Here is a 25993-nt window from a genome sequence, read left to right as displayed (position 1 = left end):
GTGGGTTTTTGGACCTTGGTCTGCACATAGTGGCTATGCTTGAAATTTAAATGGATTGAGCAAAAAAGAAAGAGAAAGAATGAATAAATGGTTCTGGATGAGTAAATAAACCACTGGAAAAAGAATGTACAAAAATATTTTTCACTGACCCACTATTTAATTTTATTTTGTAGTGTTCAAATTGTATTTAAAAAGGAAGAATAATATATCTTCGAAGGGTTAATGTCTGAAAGCTGTTTGTTTACCTGCACAGGAAAAATCCTGGAGAGAGATAGAAGGGTGTTGTGTTTGACAGGATATATGAAAATATGGGTTTGAACATCAGAGCTTGTCAGTGAGATGTGATGCAGGTCTGATGGATTGGTAAGGGGGATTAACCTTACACAGAGAGTGTGATAAGCACTTCTGCACTGGCTGTTTGTATACACACACACACACACACTCACATGCACTGCCATGCCACCAAAACAGTTTCAATGCAGAGGGAAATTAGTTTGGAGCTTTAAACTCCCGCGGCAGACTGATAAAGTGTGGTCTGGGATATAGATTTCAGTGTTTCAGCAGCACCTTATGAAATTGGAGGAGAATTATGAACCTGTTAACTGCAGGCCTCCTTAGCAACAAAACTTTTCACCAATAAACGCTGCCATTTGGGGAGTCTCATCCAATCCCACAATGTTGAGGAGCTCTCTGTCCCTGGGCTATTATAATTGGGTTTCAGTTGCGCATATGATCTTTGAAGATGCTGCATTTCCACTTAATACCCCCCCATAGAGTATGCTATGTAATATTCAGTTCTGGATTAGAGGACTGGACTAAAAATATATTGTCATTTTGTCATAAACATGCAACATTTTTTTTGGTGTCAGTTATCTACTCAGATATGAAATTGCCACTTAAATGAACTCCAACAAAGAAGCAGTCAAACAGTCACTATGTACCATTTCAATTAATACTCTTGCATTATTAACGAGGAAGGTCAAAGGAAATGTTTAAAAAAAATAATCAAACAAAAACAACAAAATAAACTGGTCTCTTAACAAACATGTAGTCTTTGGTGGACCAGTAAATCCATAGATAAAGAGTACCTTAAGGAGATATCTGTAATACTGACACCAAGCATTTAAAATAGGAACATTATAGGTTCAAAACAGTGGAGAGAGCTGTCTGCCTTTTCCTCTCCTCTCAGATTGACCAGGTTGTCAGTTTGAGGAAACCTTTTACTAGCATTTACTGTCTAAATCCATCTTAAATATTTAGACAAGGCAGGTGCTATTTATCGCCTTTTCCTTCAACCATAATGTAAATGTCATTGTAGGCAGATCTTTGATTCTTATTCACAATTTTTTTTAATTCCTGACATTTAGTTCCACCTTAAATTTGTTTTTGAGTCTTATTGGCGTTATTCACCAGTTTCTTGCTTGAAAACTCTATTCCACCTTAAAGAGATGGCTATGCAACCCTAAAGATAGCACTAGGTTTTATAACAGTCCTTATTTACCTCTTATTTGTTAAAAAAATACAACACTTCAATTTCTTTAAAACAAACAGTTTACACATTTCTTCTATACATGGTCATCTGTACTTCTGCATTATCTCTGTTCCCTTGGTTACTTCATGGCTGAAGGATGCTATGTTCATGTCTGCTATTGTGTGTACTGGTGTAACCAGTGTGTTTGAACTGTAATGTGACTATACTGTCTTCACAAAGAGAACATACAGGCTTCATTACTGCTCTCAGAGATACCAGTGCTTCAACTGCTGTTTCCTTAATCTATGGACAAATCCTGGACATTTAGGATTGAATACAATAAATATAGATAATTAAAGATTGTCACCTACAAGCTTTCATCTTTTAAAAATATGAGAGAAAATGGCTCATGTAAAACATTGGATATAACATTGATATACAGAATTGAATGTATTAATGTGTATTATGAGAACCCCCCCACCAGCTACTAGGACAAACCTTTGGAGCAGTTGAAAATATGAAAACAAAGACAAAAGCGTGGACACAACAAATAATTGAAATGTATATAAATATAACATGCATAACTTTTAATGTTGTTTTAGAAATTAAATAAATGGATGGTGGTTTCTGACTTTGGCAGAGTACTAATGATATTGAAACTTTTATTGCTTATTTAGGAGAATGCATCACATAAAGATTTTATTATAGTGGTTTATGATTATTACACCTTGCTATGTCTCCCTGAAGGACCTTAATCAGCTGAGCTGAAAAACAGCTCATATTCATATTACAACAATCTTGGGTATTCTGCAGGCTTAGTCTCAGTTATAATTACACTGTAAAAGTTGATGGGATTAGAACAGGCAAATAGTTCACAGAAACGGATTGCCTGTACATACCTGAGTTTCCCTTGACTTGAGATAATTGACATGTTTTTTGTTCATCAGTTCATTTAGCATACACAAACACACATGTCAAAACATTTGGTTTGCACAAACCATCAGAGAATCCTTAAATTGTTATTTAAGGCATAATTTATTATCTTTCACTGCATCACAAGATTAGAGCTGTTGTAGCAGGGAGAGATATGAGGCCTTGGGATTAAGCACAGTTAGTTTCAGAGCCACGTTGAATGTCTTCAGCGAGAGCTATTTGTGGTGGCTATTTGATGGGACATCTGTCATGGCTGTCGCTAGGCTAATTACTGGTCAGAGCTGGAGTAATTGCGGAGCACGTTTGGCATCGATTGGGTTGTGCAGGGCAGCGGTGTGTACTGGGGCTGGATGTCAGAGGTTGACAGATGGTACCTCTGTGCCAGGAGTTTACCTAACCTCTTATACTTTGTCTTTTACTGGGAAAAAATGTCACACACATGCCTAAAGCACAGGGTCACTTATTGCCATATTAGGTAGCCATCCTACGAAATGGACATTAAGTTAAAGTAAACCTGCTCCGCTAGTCAATGATTTGGAATCACTTGTTATATTAAGTACACTTTATATTCTTTAAAATAGTAACTTGTGGCATTGTCAGGGGTCAGACCCATTATTTCCAAATGATATGACTAACAGTTGGTGGGGTGCCACTAGGATGCATTTTAGCTCCCTTGAGATCATATCACCATTTTGGAAGTAGTTTTGATACATCAAGTAATAAGCTATGATAACATAAATAATATCATGTTATCATAGCTTATTACTTGATACTGTACAGCTTCCTCATTCCTTTTATTCATCTACAGCCTGGCTCATAATTCTGACCAGATTAAGAATGTTTTTTAAGCAGTTTCCTATCTTTCTTATTTTTAAATCCTATTTGGTTTTATATTTATAACATTTTTTTTCTAAACATTTGAACTACAGTTCCAAACTAGTAGTATACATGAATATAATCATATGGATTTAAGTTTATGAACTGACAAATGTGATACTAATCATGATATTTCATGATATATCATCATATTTTACAGGGAGAGCTAATCACTGGTCCGCCATCATCGGGGCATCCCACTCGAAGAACTATGTGCTGTGGGAATATGGAGGTTACTCAAGTGAAGGAGTGAGACAGGTCGCAGAGCTAGGGTCCCCAGTCAAGATGGAGGAAGAGATTCGACAGAAGGTAATGGGATTTTTAGTAGTGAGAATTTGCAAGATGAAATCATGGTGTCTTTGAGCATTTATTCTGCTGAGCCTAGTCTTTCAGAATAGTGTGAAGCAATATGGTTTATGAATCCTGAACAAAAATGAATGTATTAGGATTAAAATTGTGTAATATAGTGGTTATAATGGTTGTGAGACTTTTCATTAAATATTGCTCAGGCTTTGCCTATGGGGGTTGTGTTAGGGTAGGTGTTGGTGTCTTTGTTTTATGTTCTGTCTAAGCAGCTTTTTGTATGATGAAACAATGTAAAACCTTTTATGTTGCTTGTTTAATACGCTCTTGTCTTAACCAAAGACACTAGTGAAAAACCTGCTGGTCAAAACATGTACTGGTTTAATGCTAATTTACCTTGCTGCAAAATGGGTATCCCTGTAGTCCTTTAATAATAGTGATAAGAATAATACATAGAATAATAGGCTTCATTCACAGGACCGTAATGAAAAAACAGCACTGTATGGTTATGAATATCAGGGAATGCTGTAATCCACAAGGGCACAGCACACAGATGTATTTTAGATCTCTTGAAGATTGGCGTTCCCTACAAATTGAAGTGCAGAGGTTATTGCAAGCTTTTTGGATTTCAGTTTCCTTGATTTTTTAAGTGATAAAGTGCTGCGAATAAGGTGCAAGTGGACAGAATTGAATTTGGCTTTACATCTCTTTCTATATCTCCAGCTCTATCCCCGTGTCTGTCTCACTTTTGCCATGTAGCATTTTGCTACATTGGAAAGTATTGGATGATGAAAGTGATGTAGCAGACATGGTGTCTGGGTGGATAATGAGCATATTACTCCCTCTCTTGAGTGTGCATCAGAGCCTCTCTTCAGCAGTGCTTCACCTTAATCTTCTCCTCCTCCCTTTGTCCTCCCTCTTCCCCCTGTACAGAGAAAGCAGCAAGGACAACAGGAGTGTCAGGTCACAGTCTGACAGTTGCTGGTTTTAGTTATGATTTTGAGCTGTAAATGTAACATATTTCAAAAGTTTCCGTCATTTACAGTATTCTCATGAGCCATGTGATCCCAATTGCATTCAGTAATACTGAGGTTTGACCTTTATGTAGACCAGTCTGTTTTGAAATGTATTAATTGAAAATACTAAGAGTTTTTTTTATGTGTATTTTTTTCCTCCATCTGTAATGGCTTTTTAATGGTTTAACATTTTTTGGTGGATTGTTTTTCAGATCTGTAGCAAGAGTAGGTCTTTATTTCTTTCACAAATTGAAAGCTTAAGTGTTTGTGATGGTGGCAGTTTTGTTGGTCTCCTACTTTTCTCTTTAACTTTGAATAACTTTATGAATTGAAGTTTTGTTTATTTTTCTTTTGACTTTGTTCTTCCTGGTAGTTAGATAAAGTAATCTCTTCTCCGGATCACTTCCTGAGAATGTTTAACTTAATGGCCACTTTGGCTGATAGTAAAATGAAGAGTGGCGTGTGACATTTGCACAGCGCTATATTTCCTATTATTATCCTTATTCCTCTTATGAAAAAGTCTAGCTTGATTCTGAATTCTAATTAAAACTGGACAGAGAGCTTTTGATGTTTATTTATTTATGATCAGCAGCGGCATGATCCTCTGTGCATCTAGTAGTTGTTGTATGTGTGATAATGTTACCCCTTGGTCTGGATCATGCTGGGACTAACAATTAATTTTCCAAACTAAAATCCATACATTTGAATGGGCTGCCATTTTGCAGCCCTAATTTCTTCACATGCTTCCATTCTTCACTCTTGTAACTTTAAAATAATTAATCATGTATATTTTTACATGCGGTTTCTATGTAGTTTGTAGACAACCAGTATTTCTTTTTAAGCAAAGGATATTAGTTTATATTTTGTCCCTCTTTCTTGCAGCATCTCTCAACTCAACATCGAGTCATTTAAATTGATGTTGGAGCATTACTGTGAGGATTTAGAGCATCACATTTCATGCTGTTCTGTAAAGATTATACAAGCTGTGTGTGCACCACGAAATATCTGTGTATACTTTAATATAGATGGATTCACTAATATAAGTGGTGATGACAAACATTTGGACACATATAGCTTAATTTTAAGAGATTAAGCATTCAAGTGTGACTTGTGTGGTTACAATTGCACTTAGCCAAGGTCTGTCCTATGAGTTTCAGTTCTCTGTATCATTGGACAATGGTGTTGATAAAATCTTTCCTCCCGACTGAATCCATTTTGATCTCAGCATTTACTCAGGTTGCCTGATGTAGCTCTGAGAACACGGATTCATTATCTAAGCCTTTCAGTGTGCATAGGCAATGCAATTGCATGTTACATTGGAACAGATCCCTGACAGAAAGGGGATGGGAGATGGGGATGGGGAGGGGGACTAACACTGAGGGAGACTGATAACTCCTCTATCAGGGGGGTCTGATATCGAACGGCTGCAGCAGGAACCAGTGGCAAGGGGCTGGAGGGAGATGTGTTAGGATATATATCTGTGATGAAACAGGTTTCCTTGGCTTGGGGGAGGGCTGAACTCCTCCATTCCCTGAACATTCACGCTGTGAAGAGGACAAATCATGAGGGGAAATAAAAGATCTCTCCTTCATCTTTGAAAATGTGAGGCAGGTAGCTGTGTGATAAAAGCTGAATCCATGCCTGTCACACAGCTCCATATACAAGTGATATCAGTGCTCACAGTGTGTTCTCTGGGATCAGCTCTAAAATCAGCTCTTGCCCAGTAGAGCACTGTATATTCCCTTCACATTTATTAACAGAAATAGTTATGTCGCTGGGATTCATAAACAACAAAGTGCTTGTAGCTTTAAGGACTCTCTAACAATGGCTGCTACCACTTATTATATATAGAGAGGTCGATCTCTATTGTACCTTCATCTGTCAGTGGAAACAAAGAATCCCATTAATAACTTTCACACAGGCTGGTGCTCGACTGGCATCAAGCCATTACTGCTGGAAAGGCACTGAATTTCTTTGTAAACTGAGTAGAATGGAAGGTGCTATTTGCCTGGATCATCATCTGAACATTATTTTTTTGGCCTCTCCTCACTATCCCTTTAATGGTTAATACCTTTAGAAATGTAACAGGTAACAGTAACCGGTAACAGGTGTCACTTATTATAGTGAAATTTCCTTTATTTGTTCCTAAGCTTGAAACTTGTGTGACACACTGATGAGCTAAAAACGTTCATAATGGAGAACCCTGATGAATATCATGTAATTAAAGCAAACATACAACTGTTAATTGTGAGCTGTGAAATATTTGTCAGGTCTCAATTTACACTCTCCATGAACACAAACATCAAAGCTTTAATCAGTAAATCATTTAGATTTATTCACAATTCCTAGCATTACTTGTGTAGTTGTGCCTGTACACAGATATATGCTATAAGCTACCTACCACATAAAAGACTCATTTGCCTTAATATTTTTTCTAGGTAATATATGGGAGTAGTAAAGGTAGTGTGGTGTACATTTCATCATATTTTTTATTTTTATTGCTTTGCTTTGCTTTGCTTTGTTTTCCTTTTTCCTTCCAAGGGAAAATACATAATTAATTTGTATTAACTCTATATGTTTAGAACTAATGGCGCTTTTCCACCGCATGGGTCCGGCTCTACATGACTTGATTCAACTAGGCTTGGCTCAGCACGCTTAAAGCTTTTCGCTTTTCCACATCAGGTGCTGTTTACTCATGGTGTATTTATGTGTTGTTTTGGTTTTTTGGACTAAACACCACCCCATGCCCCAGTTCTCACTGATCAGCTTTACAGGGGCTGGTCATAAAATTAGAATATCATGAAAAAGTTGATTTATTTCATTCAAAATGTGAAACTAGTATATTATACTCATTCATTACACACAGACTGATATATATTTTTTGTATTTTATTTAAGTGTTTATTTCTTTTAATTTGATGATTATAACTGACATCTAATGAAAACCCCAAATTCACTATCTCAGAAAATGAGAATATTACTTAAAACCAATACAAAAAAAAAGGATTTTTAATGCTGTCCAACTGAAAATAAAGTATGAACATGAAAAGTATGAGCATGTACAGCACTCAATACTTAATTGGGGCTCCTTTTGCCTGAATTACTACAGCAATGCGGCGTGGCAAGGAGTTGATCAGTCTGTGGCACTGCTCAGGTGTTGTGAGAGGCAAGGAGTTGATCAGTCTGTGGCACTGCTCAGGTGTTGTGAGAGCCCAGGTTGCTCTGATAGTGGCCTTCAGGTACTCTGCATTGTTGGGTCTGGCATATTGCATCTTCCTCTTCACAATACCCCATAGATTTTCTATGGGTTTAAGATCAGGCAAGTTTGCTGGCCAATTAAGAACAGGGATACCATGGTCCTTAAACCAGGTACAGGTAGCTTTGGCACTGTGTGCAGATGCCAAGTCCTGTAGGAAAATGAAATTTGCATCTCCATAAAGTTGGTCAGCAGTAGGAAGCATGAAGTGCTCTAAAACTTCCTGGTCGATGGCTGCTTGACCTTGGACCTCAGAAAACACAGTGGACCAACACCAGCAGATGACATGGCACCCCAAATCATCACTGACTGTGGAAACTTTACACTGGACATCAAGCAATGTGGATTCCGTGCTTTCTCTTCTCTTCCTCCAGACTCTGGGACCTTGATTTCCAAAGGAAATGCAAAATTTACTTTCATCAGAGAACATTCACTCAGCAGCAGTCCAGTCCTTTTTGGAAGTGAGACGCTTCTGATACTGTCTCTTGTTCAAGAGTGGCTTCACACAAGGAATGCAACAGCTGAAACCCATGTCTTGCATACGTCTGTGCGTGGTGGTTCTTGAAGCATTGACTCCAGCTGCAGTCCAGTCTTTGTTTCACAATACTCTCCAGGGTGTGGTTATCCCTATTGCTTGTACACTTTTTTCTACCTCAAGGTAAAGTTACAAGTCTGATAAAAAATAAATGTTTGTAATGAGCTCTGCATTTCATGGTGATTGATATTGCTCTGGCCAGTCAGCACTCTGCAGGGTTAACATGTCACCGTTTAGTACCTACTCAGAAGGAACCAGCGGTAAGCTGGGACTGGAAAGTTACCTGGTTCCAGGGACCAAGTACCAGGTTTTGCCAGTGGGAGAAGCAAAAGAGCCATGAGTCGAGTAGAGTTGTGTAGGTTCCAATGCAGTGGAAAAGCACCATTTGTGAACTGTAAAGGAGAAACAGTTCTTTCCTGCTTTGTAGAATTTATGATTTGATAATTGCAGCGGTTCCAGATACAATGCATGTTTGCAACGTTTTAAATGTATGACTTGATACCTGCAGGGCAGACCATTTGTCTGATAGAGACTTTGCTCTTTGTTAGTACAGTCAGTGCATGACTTCATGGAATGGGAAACCTCACGTGAATGATAAATGAACTATTTGATGGAGAAACAAACACACACTGAGAGACTATATAAATGGGAAAGTGTCTCTGATATGAGGAGAGTGAACCTATGCGCGTTTGCAGCTCTCCCGCTAGCGTGACATCTACAGAATAAAGTTCCATTCTCATTCCTAAGGCAGTTGCTTTTTGGGGATTTGTTTGTGTTTAAATTTTTATTTCTACAATAGCACTGTAAAGCATGTAATTCCATTTTATTGGAACAACCAGAACAGCAATACTAGGAGCCTTGCTCCAGTGAAGGATTTATGTTTTTAGTTGTAGAGTATATGAATTACCACTCTTCAAGTCATATGGGCCACAAGCATCAAGACTCCTGGCTCCCAAATGGTGGAATGAACTTTCATTGATTGTCCGAATTGTTTTCTTCAGACCGGAGACACATCTCCTTATACAATATTTAAATGACCAGTAATTCTTTCTTTCTTCAACTGTATTTGTGCTTCCCATGCATCAGGATTTAGTGGATTTTATTTAATGTTTTGTATTGTTCCTCTTTCCCAGGCTCCAGCACTGATTGTAGCTTTGTATTGCACTTACTTTTATGTAATGTTCAGCCTGACTCCTGTGTTTTCTGAATAAGACGACAAAGCACTTTTGTCACTCTGTCACTCTGCATAAGAGTGTCTGCAAAATTCTGTAAATGTGAAGAAATGGTGTTTTGCACTCAAGCCATTTATTTATTTTTTGTAAGGAGTCAGTTTTGTCACTTTTCTTTTCTGCAGAGGACCAGCAATATATTATTTGGGCTGTAGTATGGTTATTATGCATTCCCTACTGTCTATGACTTTGAATATGATCTTGACAAAGGTTATGGTATAACTAAAATTAATTTGGGCATGAATACAGGAAAGCACTTCTAGTAGAAATTGACACCAACGCAGATTGTGTCTGTTTCAGCAGGGGTAGGAAAGAGAGGGATGGTGGTGTTGGTGGGTGGGTGATGGTGCATACACGAATGCACAGAGTGAAATTTGAAAGCAAAAAAGGCAGAGTGGGTGGCAGAAGTGTTGTGATTTCAGTTTGTGCAAGGTTGCATTTAGCAAGCCAGGCAGGCGTGGTACCTCAGATGAGGCGAACGGCATGACGAGCATGGCAATAATGGCTTTATTTATCATAGTGTATATCAGTCTCTGTCAGCCCTTTCAAAGAGCAGCATTATATGTGTACGCCCATCTGTCCTTCCTTCTGTTGATCTCATAGCATCTTTGCCATTTGTTTTTCTACAAAAGCCAGAATCTGCTGATATGTGAGCACTCTTTAACTAGCTCTGAACAGAAGCTGATATTGATGTGCTCTTCCAAATACTTTTTTTTTTATCTTTATTTATAACCTTTTTATATAATCTTTTTTGTTTGTTTGTTTGTTTTGTTTGCAAAGTCGGTTTTGAATCTCAGTGGGGAAAAAAATGATTCAATAGATTAATTCAGCCATTAAAACACAATTAAAACACATGCTTTCCCTGGAAAACATTTGTCCTTTTCTAAAGTCCATCAAAAGCATCCCAGGTGTTCTCTTTTCAGTGGCGAGAATATGATTGCTTGTGAATTTCCACACAAAATCTGACACCTGATTTGCAGCAGGCATTAGTGGTGTTTTGCATTTTTGAATGTTTAATGACACACTTCATGGTTGTGCCTTGTATTTTATGGCTCATGGTCAAAAATTGAAACATTATTTGATTTTAATTCATTCTTTTGAGAATGAGATTGAAAAGTGGTCTTAAGAGCTTTTAGAATTAGAATCACTTTATTTATTTTCAGTTAATCACCATTGTGCTTGCACACAGAGAAAATTGTTCTCCATGAAAAACAAAGGTTTACGAACACACACTAGTGAGCACACACGTCAACTAATGTGTGGACAGCCCTAGCCACAGCGTCAATGGGTGCCTTGCTCAAGGGCACCTCAGTCATGACCTGCTGGCTCTGGGGATCGAACTGGCAACCTTCCGATTACAAGCCCAGTTCCCTAACAACCAGACCACAGCCAACAGGCTGCCCTGTGGGACAGTATAAAACCAAAACCTGATGCTTAAAAACATAAGGAATGAGTTTTTACATTTTGAAAGTAAGTTCTCTGTAGCTAAAAACATCTAACAAAGTGATTGTCCATTTTTAAGGCTGCTACATGCTGTGTTCATTTCCATTTTCCAGCTAAAGTCTGCAAACCTCTCTCATAAAAATAAATAAATATATAAATAAAAACAACATAAAAAAAACTAAATCCCTTAGACAGCCCAGCCCGCTCCTCCCTCCCTACATAGCAGCAGTCAGTAATTTGTGTATGCAGTCAGCTATTACCTTGGCTCAGTGTGGTGCTAATGAGAAGGCTGCTGTTGTGGCTGCTTTAATGGCAGCCTAGCCTCTGTCTCAGGGTGCATTGGCACAGGCCACTGGTGGGCCTCTGATGGGTTGTGAAATTCTCAATGTCCTCTAACAGTGTGAGAGGGAGCTGCTATTTTCTGCAGCATGCACAAAGTTATAGACTCTACTTTGGTGATCCAGATGAGGCTTCTAGTCTTTCTCTGCCATTTTCTCTTCTTGATTCCAGCCATCTTGGCTATATCTGTCGTCAGTCGGACCTCACCTCTTGACCCCCTTTTATGGGCCACAACTCCATTTTCTCAGTTCTGTGCACTCTGACACTGACTTCTCCATTAGTGTCTCCAAGCTGAGCCATCAGTCTGGTAGCATGCTAAATGCCCCATATGTTGGCTCTAAGTTCCTCTGACACACAGCAGCGGGTCTGGGTCTTGCACTTGAAGCTCCTAAGATCTCAAGCATCTCCTTGCTGACCTGTGTTGGCAGGTGCTCTGTGTAACTCTGAGCTTACAGGCCTTTTTGAAGTATTGGCTCTGCCAGGTTTGCTGTCATTTATGGGTTACACACACTAGCCAGCCTTATGACTACTGCCAGGCAGTCTGGTGGGTTACAGTGCTCAACATTGTCAAAACCACATTCACCAGACAGAGGTCAGTTGACTAAAATGCAAAAAGTCAGCCACTGGCTAGAAGTGGATAAGATGACAGTATTGTGAGATACTACATTGTGGTAAACAGTATCTCTGTCTAATTTTATAGAGAAATTTAGTATTCCTGTTTACACTCGGCAGTATGTGAAAAAACACGATACATAGTGCATATTGTGAAAACACATTTAAGTATTATGACCTTTATTTTACTTTATTCTTTTTACCTTATAGCCCACCTATCCCCAATAATTGTTCTGAGTTATGCCTAAAGCGGGGCTGTTGTCAAAAAACATTCTGCAAATACAATAGACTCTGAAAAAGTCGGACCATTTCTAGGATGAAGTTTACTCTGCTCTTAAGAACTAATTATCACTGATACGTTCAAATGGCCTTGGCAGTTAGTCCAGTTTAGACAGTGGAAATCATTTTGTCTCTGTCCAAGGACAAACACATATATCCACTTTTGTTGATTTTCATTTTAATACATCATCTGAATGCAGTAGCGTCCCTTCACATTGTCTGAAAATTTCATAATGAATGGACCAAAAAATGCTCTAAAATATCTTGGAAATAAATCTTCATACATTGACATTTTGGAGATGAATGTAATGATTTGGATTAGCATTTTTAGAACTTTTTGTTAATATTTTTGGCTGTGTTTGATATACCTTTATTACTTTTTAAATTGTCAGTTAACTCATTAATTTCAGTATCTGAAACTTTAATGAAAACATGTCTTGGTCATTGGACACTGCACTGAAATGTTCTAGTTAATTAATTAAATAATACATTTATTTATTTATTTGATTGATTGATTTTTAAGAATTACACTTATTGTAACCTATTTAAATATGTATTCCTTGCCACAGACATGTAAGGTTATATTTCAGATGAAATGAACAGATTTTGTTCTTTCACCTTGTAGCTATAAGTACTCTGTTTCTATCTAGTTAATTGGAGTAGATTTAGATATGTTATATTCTGGTGTACTGTAGTTCAGCTGAATTATTTTTTCTTACTTATTATCGTCACTTTATTTTTTGCTGCACTGGAAAAGTGCAAAGGCTTTACACCTTTGTGTGAAGAAATGAAGGGGATGAGGCTCCTATAAGGTGTAAGAGCAAGCGTTGTTCTTTGTTTTGCGTAGGTGCGAAAGGCGGTTGTTGTTCTGACATGTGCTGTGTGTAGTGGAACAGCTGAAAGAGCGCTGCCTTGATGTTTGACATTATGACAGATATGACATAAAACAATGTTCAGTCAGCATTCTAGAGGTATTTATATTCTCTTTAGAACAGCGAGCGCACGCTCATTCACACTCAGACTGACTCTCAGAACACTTTTGTGCGGCTTCTGTTCCAGGCCTTGGTGCAGTTTGCTCTAATCTACGGTGTTAACTTTGACGCTTTCACACTTTTAATTGACACACTGTATGAAGGTGGTTTTCTGACAGTGCCTTCATTAGTCAGACTGCAATATCGATCAGACTTGGATGTTAAAAACAAATGAAAAAAAATCTGAGAGAAAACGAGAAGATTTGAGGAATTGTTTCTGCTGGCTCAGATGGAGAGGACTGGGAGGTGAAGGGAGGATGGATTTGAGGAGTAAAGGAATTGTCAGATAATAGAACTGTGTTAACACAGCATGCTGACTGTGACTGTGGGTGTGTCTGTATTTTGTGGTGTATGTTTTGCTATGGGTCTTGGATGTCATATGTTTGTGAAATAGTCTTGCTGAATCAGGCACAGATATGGGGCAATACCACGTTTTCTTGACCTGTACCGACACTGATGTTGAAATGGGAAGCGGCTGGTCCACTCTGTTTAAGGTCTTAAAGTACTGTGCTTAAAGAGCTGAGACAATTCCATGTTCATGTCAAGGGAATTAAATGGAACTGTCTCCTCCCTTTTGCTGCAGTAACAACCTTTCTTCTGTGAAGGCTTTACACCTGATATTGGAACAATGCTGTGATTGTGATTGATCTTTAGAATGAAAGAAATCTAACTGCTAGTGATTGCCCCAGAGTTAACATTAATCTGAATGTGATTACTGTTAGCACATTACCTGCTTTAATGCTTTATGCCAAGTTACAATTCAAGCAACTGTGTGCTATTTGCAGGAGTCCCAAATCAGATCTTTGATATCCAACTGCCTCACAGGTGTTTGGGTTGTATATATTGATGATTTACTCCATGTGTGTCAGTGGGAGCTGTATAACCCATTAAAGTCTATCTTTGTCTGTGCAGCTAGAAGTGCCCTCGTTTATTCCTTTTTTATTTATTTTTATTCCCTTGTCCTTCTTCCTGGAGACTGCTCTGAGAGGAGTGTGTTCATCATTCCTCAGTCAGCCCATTGACTCCTTTTCCACTCTTCTCCACTAATGGATGACTTGGTGGTAATGACCAGTTGTTCTGCTCCTCTTCCAGCCTCCCCAAGTCAGGTCCTTTACATCAAGGAGTGCTTAATGAATTGTTTCTGTTTCTGTAGCTCACCACTGCACGCTTATTTCTCTCATCATTAAGCTTAATGAAAAATGTTATACGTATAATTGCGGATTAACTGAAAAGACTCTGAACATTGATTGTCAGTATTTTTACTTGTGTTTAATAATTTATTTTTATGATATTATTTTGAGGCCAAATATGAGTGTTAAAACTCCCAGATACTAAATCATGACAGTGCCATCATATTTTAAAAGAATAAAGTCAATATTCATGGAATTAAACATCTTAACATTTTGTGCAAATATTTATTTCTTTGAAACACATACAAAAGTATAACATATTTTAAATTCTTCATTTTAACACAGGGGTGCTTAAGAGTTAAAATATAGTCTAGTTTACTTAGTGTCTTTCTTCTTGTAACATTATTAATTTTTTTTTCATTCAGTCATGTTTTGCCAATGCCTAATCCTGATTGTTTTCCCCCGTCCTAACAGTATCCATAAAATGCTGTCAAATAAGGACATGGCAGAGAGATACCAGGGACTTTAATTTTTAAATGAGCTGCATCAAGGCTGGTTTATCTTTGGAGGATGGCTTGTTAAATGGGGTAAGGGAGCTGTGGGGTTTTGTTCTGTTTGGAGCGAGTGTGTACTAAATTCTCACTCCAGCTGAGTGCCTTAAAATAACTCCACTGACTTAGTGCCATGGCAAACACTGACAGAGTGGAAAAAAAACAGCAATGCTTATAATGCAGGTCCAGACTTTGAAAAACATTGGGCATTAAACATGAAGTGGTCTTTCACTGCACCAGAAATTATGAAAACAGTTGAACTAATCTGAATAATCTCTTAATCTGATTTATCATGCATTTATCTTAATCTTTTCCAAGTGTTACATATTTTGTGAACCCACTGTAGTGAAATTTTGTAGTTATATTTAGATCTCTTATACACATCAGCACAGATCTTTGAAGGACTTTGATATCACAGGTTCTTATATGATGTTGTATATTTAGAGTGATATTTTGGTGAAATCTGTTTCTAAGCTCTTCCTCTCCCCACAGTTCACATGAATTAGTTATGGCCTCTAAAAGTAACTACACATGCTGTTCGTTTTTATGCTTATGTAACAGCAAAACAGTTTCCCCATTTTATCTTCTACAGTTAATAGCCAGAAATGTTGCTGCCATATCATTGTGTATCTTTTTTTTTCCTAGAAGTTTCTGGTTATGGTGAGTTGCTCATGAAAACTTAGGGCAGCATATGGTATCTGCTGTGACAGATGGTAATGTCATGGTTCTATCAGTTATGTAGCTGGGTTCAAATTGTGGTTCCTAAGAGTTTATTTGAAGTAATTTTGAACCATTTCTATTTGCTTGTGTGTAAAAAACTCATGATACTTTCAAGTTTAGTGCTTGGTCATTGTAATGTATCAATATGTAATGTAGCATGATGATGTGGGCTTGACAATAACTCAATATTAATACATATATCACAATATAAAATGTTTCAATGACAATTATGATTTCTAAACACATTTTCAATATTTCAATATACATTACTTACAACATCAGTCATTGACTGATGTTCTTTACAGGGTGCTGACCTCAATTTTAAACTTAGTTTAAAAATATTAATATTGACAAATCTAAGATGTCTATGTTTGACTGTGATGTTCCCTTGTTTGTTCTTAACAGTTTTTCTGTGGGCTTTAATGTTGCTTATATAGATATCAGAATGATATCATATAGACTAAAATTTAGAAATATATCATGATATAAATTTTGGACGCATCGTCCAGCCCTAATTTGAATTAAGATTTTTTTTCCCCCTTCTAGTTTTAGAGATTTAACTGTTTTACAGTACAGATGTATTTTTTCGTCTTTTTGATCATGTACTTGTTGACATGGCATTCTGTATCTGTGGCCTTCAATGCTAGAAGTCCCGATAACAAGATGGATCCCCAGGCTAGTCCTCTCATTGCTCCATGCGGCCTCTGTTTGTGTATGTGGTGTCCCTGCAGTGCCACATTTCAGTCTTGGAAGCAACAGACTGGAGAGAGATCTAAGGCTCTGGACACAAACTCGTAAACGAGGCGGCCAGCATGCAGGGGCAGAATGTCTCAATAGACTCGCGGCCTTGCCAAGCCTTTATTTTCTCTTCTTTTCTTTTCTTGTTTTTGGATTCCTGGTTAGGACACCTGCCAAACGAAGAGCTTGTTTTAACAAGGTAAATAACATTTCCCTTCAAGTAATGTTAGTGCTTAGTTTGGATTGACAGTAGGGAGAAAATAAAGCATGATACTGGGCATTAGCAGCGACCTTTGCCCTGGCTGTAGCCCGAGTATCTAGGGGACAGTGCCAACAAAGATGTGGCTCTCAACCAGCACATTGACAGGGAGCATATTCTCCAATGCCTTTTTACACACAGTCTTAAGCTGTTTAAGGTTTGGATGACTGCCATCGGATTCTTCCCTCCATTCTCTCATTTTCCCCTTGTCCTCTCTGTCTTCCGGCCATTCTGGAGCCATCGCTGTGGTTCCTGAGCCTTTGTGTTGCCCCAGGCTCTTGCATTGTTTTCAGAACGCTGTCCTGCACATCGCTGGGCATTATTGTTTCATTTCAGTCAACTGGCAGTTTTTTGGGAGCCTGTCAAGTGGGATTTGGGAACTGGACTGAAATAGTGTCTTATAAGAAAACAAAGACGGTTGTAAAAAGGATGGAGGGTAGAATAAGAATGCCTAAATGCCTTGGCAAGCAAAAATGTTATTATAATCTGCAGTCCTTTGCTGTAAAGAATAGGTAAGCAGATTCTAAAATTGAAATTGCATATGTAGGTGTGTGTACCAGATCGCGTTTTTGACAGTGCAAACTGCTGTGCCTTTGTTAACTTTGATTGCAGTTCTTCAGGCACATTCAGCTCAGCAGATGTTCAGTTAGTCTGTGCTTTCCAGTCTGACCATCAGCTGTGGTAACTTGGTTACGAAAGGGCTGCCTTTTCAAAAGTTCTCTGGCCTTGCAATGTACTGTCCTTAAGCTTATGTCTTATATGAATAAAAACGAAGCATTTTAAGCAGGATGTTGAGCAAGTGACAAGAAATCATCCATACCATTTGTCTCATCTGAGACTATTATTAGCAAAATAATAATGTAATTTTAGGTAGTGTATTTCACAACTTTAAAGGTGATGTTTACAATTTTATTCCAATATATTTTTATGTATATTAAAATAATAATAATAATTCCTCACCATATACTACTTCTCCAATCTGTTTGTGCACTGGAAAAAGGTTCAGTGTTCATGTGCAGCAGAGGCTTAGTAAATAGGAAGGAAACTAGGTGGCTCTCTCCAAACTGGCTCAGGTGTTCCCTTACTGGTTTGCTGGTAGAGCCTTGACTGAGAGACGGAATCTGGAGGTGTTAAGGCAGTGGAGATACATCCAAACATTGAAAAGCAAGAAATGAGATGAGGATGTTACTCAGTTCCTGCTCCACAGGTGGGTAATGTTGACTTATGTTTGCTGTATTATATGGATTACTTAACCCAAGTTGGAACTGACTGACTTTCAATGAAAGTGAATGCATACTGAAAGTGTTACAGATCTTAACAGCTCAAGCTGCAAATGAGTTTTTCTGGTAATTCAAACAGTAAATCATGTTTTGTGCATGTGTAGCTGATCATCATGCTCAATTCCTAGTGCAGGCTAGACATGTACAGTATAAAGCCACCTAGTGTTGGACTGACCATCATGAACTTCTCACACTTTTTGGAAACTTAGTGCAATATGTTATCAGCCATGTGTGATATCTTCACTCAACTTTTTTTTGTATTTTTCTAACACACAGCCCAATAACAACATATTCTGGCTTGTGATGAGGCTTGTTTTTACATCTTAAACAATGCCTGCCAGGATTGTGTCCAAGTTGTGCCTGAAATTACCACAGTCTTAGCACATTGAACCATGTATCTCTGAAGCATCAGCCTGAGTTATCACCATTTCTGTACAGTACAAAAATATAAATCACCATCAGCTTCAGCACAGTTTCAGAGGTGTTCGACAGCAGCAGGTGGCATGACGAATTCCCACAGCAGAGTGCTCTGCTGTTTTACAGCTCTCTAGCAATTCTCGTCAGTGTGAGCTGTGCGTGGAAGAGTGGTCGAACGTGTGTGAGCAGGCCCTGCCACTTGGCTCCATATGCTCATGTTTCATTCATCTATCTCTTCATTGCCACTGTGTGCTTCACACCATTCCCTGGCCAGGAGGGAGGGTCCGGCTCACTGAGTCCTGCAGCCCCCTGTAGCCCCATGCTTCACAACATGCTGCCACTCCCAGGCCCTGGTCACCAACAGCTGTTGTCGTGCTTACCTGACCTTAGTGCAGACTTAGTGAGACTTCTGCTGTAGACATATACTGTGTGTATGTATGAAGGTAAGAATATTTTATTGTGGGTTGATATTTATTGACTATATATATATATATATCCTCCCTGCTGCAAAACCTGCTGGTTCTTCTGGTAGCTGTTGGAACGTTCAGGTGGAGGTCAGGTACTGATGTTTGATGATTAGTTGTGGTTCTCTACCCCATTCCAACACACTTTAAAGGTACTGGATGGTGCTTTATCACACCAGAGAATGCAGTTTCACGTTCCACTGCTGCACAGACCAATGCTTTGTGCTTCATGCCTGATATTGATCATAGGGCTCATGAGACTTAAGCTCATGTACAGCTTTTTCAGAATGTCTCATTCCATTTTATTTTATTTAGATTATACAAACTGTTTTTGCAGATTAACGTGTCCCCAGTGTGACCAGCTGAATAATGCGTGTCTACTACATAATGTGTACGTAGTACTGCTTTTGTAGATTAGAAGCCAATCTTAGACATAATTTATTAGAGAGCATCTAATTGTTGTAAAATGTGCTTCTTCTGTCCTGAATCACTACCAGACTTTGCAGTTTGAGTGTAACATGCATTGTAGTTATGTGCAAAATGTGTGCCACTTTTCATCTCCAAGGTGTATATCAAAAACCTTGGCTAACAAACCTACGCTGTTCTCTCAAGCAAATCTTTTAACCAGGGCAAAAAGCTTTGATCCTCTGTTTATCGTGGCAGTTGTTTGATGTTGTGTGGTGAGTGTTAAATAAAGACTCCTTTAGTCAGTTCCTCAGGCATAAAGAGCTAACAAACAGACACACACACAGTTTCATATACTCCAAGCAGGAGCTTTGACTGAAGCACATTGATGAAACCAGTGCTGCCACTGATGTAATTTAAGTGTGCTGAGTGTCCTTGACTAAGAGCACTGAGGATGCAAATGACTATGGAATATCCTAAATCTGCATGCATTAAAGTTTGTGGTCAGACTGTTTATCCCCATGAATCTAATAATGTAAAGAGTATATGCACGCACAACACACACGGGAAAAATAAAGCCATTGTCTCGCACTGTTTTTCCTCTTAAGATCGTCATAGACTCACTGTTCTTGTAAAAACTATAAACCCCAATCATTCCCCTATGGTTCATGTTTAATTCATGAGTTGCTCTTCATAAATCTGTTTACTGTAATGGTCCATACCTGCCCTCTTTTCACTATGCAAATGAGCCCTCCACTACAGAGGCCTTTGTCCGCTGTAATCTGCATCTGATTTATGCAGTCACTGAGCTTTGGCTCCACATTGCAGCATCTTATGGACCTGGCATAAAGCTGGGAGAAAAGACAACACTGTAACCCATATGCACCTGTGACTGATAGCTGAGATAGTGGAGAAATAATTAAGTTCTGAACCTCCCTTGTTTTCTCTTCTAAGGCACATTAATGTAAACAAATGCTCACACACACTCAACACAGGGCTCATTTCCATGTGGATGTGAAGTAATTTCCCTTCCCCTGACTTGATGATGTCCTGCTATCATAAAAGATCTGTATATGCAATCTTCAGCTACATCTCAAGACTCTTAACCTATTAATATTTTTTGCCTCATTTACCTTGACATCTTTCTCATAAACCAGCAAGTCTGAGAACATATATTTCAACATAGTTAAAAATAGGTTGTAGGATATGTGCAATATTTTTCCTTGATACTCCTTTACAAGAACATGAGCGTAAGCATGGGGCGGCACGGTGGCGCAGCCACACAGCTCCAGGGACCTGGAGGTCGAGGGTTCGAATCCCGCTCCGGGTCTGTGAGGACGGTCGCACAGTCCAAAAACACACGTTGGTAGGTGGATTGGCGACTCAAAAGTGTGTGTGTTGCCCTATGAAGGACTGGCATCCCCTCCAGGGTGTATTCCCGCCTTGCGGCCAATGACTCCAGGTAGGATCTGGACTCACTGTGACCCTGAACTGGATAAGTGGTTACAGATAATGAATGAATGAATGTAATTAGCATTCATTACTAATATGTCTTTTTCTGGTCATCTTGATGCCATCTGCCACAAAATGGCTTCCTCATTAAAGTGCATTTAGTGCTTTTGTCCATTGACACAGAACTGAAAGTTTTCCCTACAATAGGTGTCAGGAAATGAGGATAGGACAAAATTTCCATTACGAGCTCAAATCCACCATATCAGCCCACTACTTTTCCAGAGAATAATTAATAGTCTATGAAGCAACTCACTCAATTTTACAGAAAAATGTTAGTAAAATGACATCCAATTGATCTGTAATTCAGTCTAATGGGATAGATATTGCCTAGAAGCAATGTTAATAAGCTAAGTTATACAGGTTCCAGTCTTAATTGTGACCTATAATAACACTAATACATTTTCATTAACAATGGTAATAGCAGTAAAACTCAAAATTAACAAAAATGCTCTGGAAGAGGCATTATTCACTCTTTTGCTTAATTAAATGGTAATAAGCCAACTGGATGTTTGCTACAGCTTAATATGACCAATATAAATGTGTTATAATATCTCTCTAAATGTAATTAAATCTAATATTAGATAAATAATATATATATAATAAATATAATAAATAGTATCATTCTAACATAATAACCTGCTGCATTACCATGCTGGTCATTTTAGAGAAAGAGGTGATTGGTGACTAATTGAAATAAACATTGAGTAGAGATTGTTTGTCCTACTGTTTATTTCCACTGTTTGTGATGTTTTTATGAGACTGACACAGAAAAGCTTTAGCGAATACAAGCCTTGCTCATAAATCATTTCAGTTAATCCATAATTCATCACTACTTACTTGTGTGGATGAAAACCTTCCTCTTGAATGTGATTTGCATTACTTTGTACGTTCTAAGGCTAATGAAACGTGATGTTTTAAGTGTTAACATAAAAGATGCATTTTAATGAGATTTCCTGGTGTAGTGAGCAGTTGTGTAAGTTTTATGAAAACAAGACAATAGCAAACAGATGTCCTGTACTTTATATCCAATATTTCATTCTAAGCAGGCAAAGCAGTTTGTCTATACTTGCCTGCGTTCAGCACTGCAGCTTGGAGTACAGCTAATTATGAGGTAAATGCAACCTCAGGTAATTGTAAAATGATTGTTGCAAAGCCCCCATCAGCAGCGCTGTGGTGAAAGCCTAATGCAACATGGGGCGCGCCTGGAGAAAGACAACCACAAAAACAATAGCAGTTAATTAAGCAGTGACAATACTGAGGGTGTGTATGTGTGCAAGTATGTGTTTAAATTTAGAGCCACAAAATCCAACTCAGACATCTGCAACCACACATTCTGTGTTTTTTCCGAAATGCAGTCTGGTGTCGTCTTTATTATTTAGACTCTGAAGCAGACACAGATTTACTGGAATGACCAGACTGTTGTGTGGCTGCTACGTGTAAAATAGCTGAAACCTAACACATAAAATAAACAACACTCTTAAAAATAAAAATGTTGCAAGGGTCTGTTGGAGCATTGGAACCACTTTGGTTCCGGAAAAGAACCTTTTAATGCCTAGTACTCAAAGGGAGAAATCAAGGATCCTCCATGCTAATCGATTTACTTTGCATACACTATCATAGACAGTAACTAAATCTTCATGTTTTTTTTTTCATAGCTGAAATATGAATATCGCTGCATGCACTTTATAAACAAAATAAATAATGTGAGAATTAAAATGATTCTGTCTGAAATGTCTGGCTAGTACCTATTATTTATTTATTTATTAGTATTTTTTAAATAATAACATCAGCTCCTCAGGCCACAAATGCTAAAGCTGTTTAATCACACTGTGATTACTTAATAGGGGTTTTAATTCATTTTAATTTTGGATGTAGAGCACAAAGAGGCCAATACAAACACAGCAGTATATTTTTTCATAAAAAAATTATTATATAAAAAATGGGGACATGGTGCTTACATAAGTTCTATCTAAAAGCAGAGCTTTAAATTCCCAGTTTTTCAGCACTGACCTGCTGCTCTCAGCGCCGCTGCAAAACAACCGCCTGTAGGAGGGACTGTGACTTCATTGGCTAAATATGGGCGAAGACCAATGGGAAGCACTTTCTCTGTTTAGGAGCCGTGGAGAATGTGTTTTTGTCTCAAACCATCGCCATAAGTGTGACCTTAAAAATACAGAACAAAACGCATCTTTAAGTGTCCAAATATGGGACGATTCCGTATTTTATGGGATGGTTGGCAACACTAGTTCCAGCTCAGTCTTGCCCTCATCGCTAGCCATTTCACTTCCAACCCATCTATTTCTAATTGTCCAACAGGCTAACCACAACAATAGCATGGCGTTGTTTTCCAGTAACTCTAAACACTTCTCCGGCATCGTCAAAGTAGCACCGCATTCCTATTACACATCATGCCACAGATGTCACATGACACTATAGCACGCTTCAGAACCATGTCCTGCTCTGTAGATGGCTGCAACACAGGTTGACAAATGACTCAGAATGGTTTTTTAAAGTAAAATCTTAATGTATTCGATTCACAGCTCGTATCATATATAAACATGAACATTACTATGTGTAATTGCTTAACATCCTCATGTATATGAACTAAAGAAATGCACTTCTGAACCTTCTTTTTGACATTCTTTTCTCTGAGTGTCTGGAGAGGCCTATAAAGTAAATGAGCTATGAATTTTTAAAAGACTTGATACATATAAGCCACAGGTGCAGCATTTTACATGTGAAGGTACTGGAGTATTCTTTTAGCAAAGCCTCCATTGTTCTTTAAGAAACCAATCTTTTTCCCCTAAGCATCAGTCCAACAAACAACTTTGTCCCTTTATTTTCAAGAGCTTTTCTTGTTTGACCATATTTCTTTGATGTTGACTGTGGTGTTCCTACAGACATAAAGTATGGTGCATATGCAATGAGTGTAGACTCATGGAGAATTTCTGAATTAATAGGAAAAAAATAAAATATTCGTAAAGCCTGAATTGTCTGTGCCTTTCAAGCCACCACACTTGCCTGTCTCTCAGGCTGAGGATTGTTCTGAATGGAGAGAGATGATGAGGGTATGTGGCTCCTGAGAGTTAGGAGAGTATGTAGGGTAGAAATCTACTTGCGTGTGAGAGAGAGAAAGATGTTGCTAAGTTTAGGTAGCAGCACACACACATTGAGAGGGAGACTGTCAGGTGCGGTGCTCTTTAGGGTAGGCATAGAGCTGACACCTGGAGAAGCTGACCTAATTGGAGGAGAGAAGGGCCAGTGAGTGTGGCAGTAGCAGAGAGTGCTCATCAGCAGAGCTGCTGGGGAGAAGGCTGAGGGCAGTGAAGGGAGGAGATGGCAATGAGGGGGTTGATGTCACTGAACAGCAGGCCAAAGCTCTCTGTGACCATGGAACACTGAAGAGATTATGAGGGCGGAGTCCTGCTAGATCAAGCAGGACTCTAAGGCATTTTCACATACACTTCAGATGGCTGTTTTCTCATTTACTTTATTACATTTGACATAATTACCCAGAAACAGATGCCAACTAATGGAGTGTTAAGTCTTACCTAGGGTCTCTTTAGTATAGCGCAGTGTTCCTGTCAGCGCTAGGGATCGAACCTTACTCTACAGTATGCCCAAAGAATATTGGAATTAACTTTAATTCTAGTAATATTTTATTTTAAATGGGATGTCTCATGTATGTTTTTAAAGATTTCCCCATGCAAATAAACATAATAATTTTTTTAATATATATCCATAATTTTAATATCCCATATCCCTTTTAAGTTTTTTATTCACATTAACTGACAGGTTTCTAAAACAGGTAAAATAGGAAATAGGGACTCTCCGTTTGGAGTCATAAACAATGGCCACAGCTTATATGGAGCAAAGCATTGCAGCTAGCAATACGAGGCCATGAGAAACACTGACCTACGTAAAGAACAAAGGTTCAGCAGGGAGGAGGAGAGAGGAAAAAATAGAGAGATATAGATAGATAGCACAAATTAGGTCAGCCTGGCCAGTTACCATGACTTAGCTGACTCTAAATCTCCTCCTCCGCCCTCTTAAGCTCTCTTTATTGTCACTTGCTGAGCTCTGATGAATGAGTGTGTAGGGCCTTGTGAGATGGTGTGCTCTCTGTGAGGCCCACAGTGGATGCCTATAGTCAGCTAATCAATTTGAAATACCCCCAAAGAGAAGAGCATACCACTGTAACTTATCGGTTTAAAGGAGGGGCATATTTTACCCTGTCAAAGCCAAACTGGTTCCTGTGCAGCAAATGTAGACCCTTTCATGAAAAAATTTATGAGCTGCTCTTTTCTTGCTGTATTTTAAATATCACTCTCTGGAAGAGGATGGAATAGATTTGGAATGACAATGATACTGACCTTAAGAGCAAGGGCTAATGTAAATGCCAGTGTACACAACAAACCATCTGAGTGTATCCCAGTAGCCTCTGAGACTGCTTTTTGTGTTTGTTCTATTTTATGCATTTCAAATCGAAGTGAGCAAATGTTGACTACTACATCAGAGTGCTCCAGTTGCTCCAATGAACTGGCTGCTTCTATAGACCAGAAAAAAGGATACTGTCCTACTGTAAAGACCTTTGTTCTCAGAGATAGCAAGGAAATCTCAGCTCTTTACTTGCTTTGGAAAAATGTGTTTATTCTGCAAAAGCATTTTTGGTTTTGAGCTCAAGTTTTTTTCCCCACACTCGGGCTAGTTACCTCTACCTAACAACATGATTTGTTTTAGGAGGAGCACACATGATGAGCTCTCTCGAGGTTTGCCCTCCTTCACTCAGTTGCAGAACCTGTGTTCCTCATGAAAGCAAGTATCTTGTTTCCTTGTTTTTTTTTTTTTGTTTTTTTTTTTTTTGTTTTTTTTTTGTGTGGATTGTTTGTTGGGACACTGTTGTGTAAGCACAGGAAATTAGGGATCATTGTCCTAGACAAAACTAGAACAACACCTGCTGATGACTGGAATGGATGGAGTGTTAAGATATTGAGGTGCTAAAGGTGCAACTGTCTCAGATACTCCATAGTTTACTGCCAGTAACTCCATGTGATGCACATGGAAGGACAATGAACTAGTCCCAGATAATCATACATGACATATTATCTAATAGACCACTCAGACTCAGGGCTTCATAAACAATATCATTTCTTTGTATAAAAACGTGGATGCAAAATGTTTTACAGACCATGGCA

General features: G+C 38.5%; 1 protein-coding gene across 1 annotated transcript in view; it reads left to right on the top strand.

Moving 5' to 3' along the window:
* Positions 1-25993, top strand: part of spon1a (spondin 1a) — a 108017-nt gene that overhangs the window by 30063 nt on the left and 51961 nt on the right. The window contains exon 6 of the mRNA XM_066685222.1: positions 3441-3589. Coding sequence (XP_066541319.1) covers positions 3441-3589 — 149 coding nt within the window. The remainder of the gene's footprint in view (positions 1-3440; positions 3590-25993) is intronic.

Source organism: Hoplias malabaricus, chromosome 11 (genome assembly GCF_029633855.1).
Source record: "Hoplias malabaricus isolate fHopMal1 chromosome 11, fHopMal1.hap1, whole genome shotgun sequence".
Taxonomy (NCBI): domain Eukaryota; kingdom Metazoa; phylum Chordata; class Actinopteri; order Characiformes; family Erythrinidae; genus Hoplias; species Hoplias malabaricus.
Note: the sequence above shows the minus strand (reverse complement) of the source record. Positions and strands in the feature narration are given on the sequence as shown.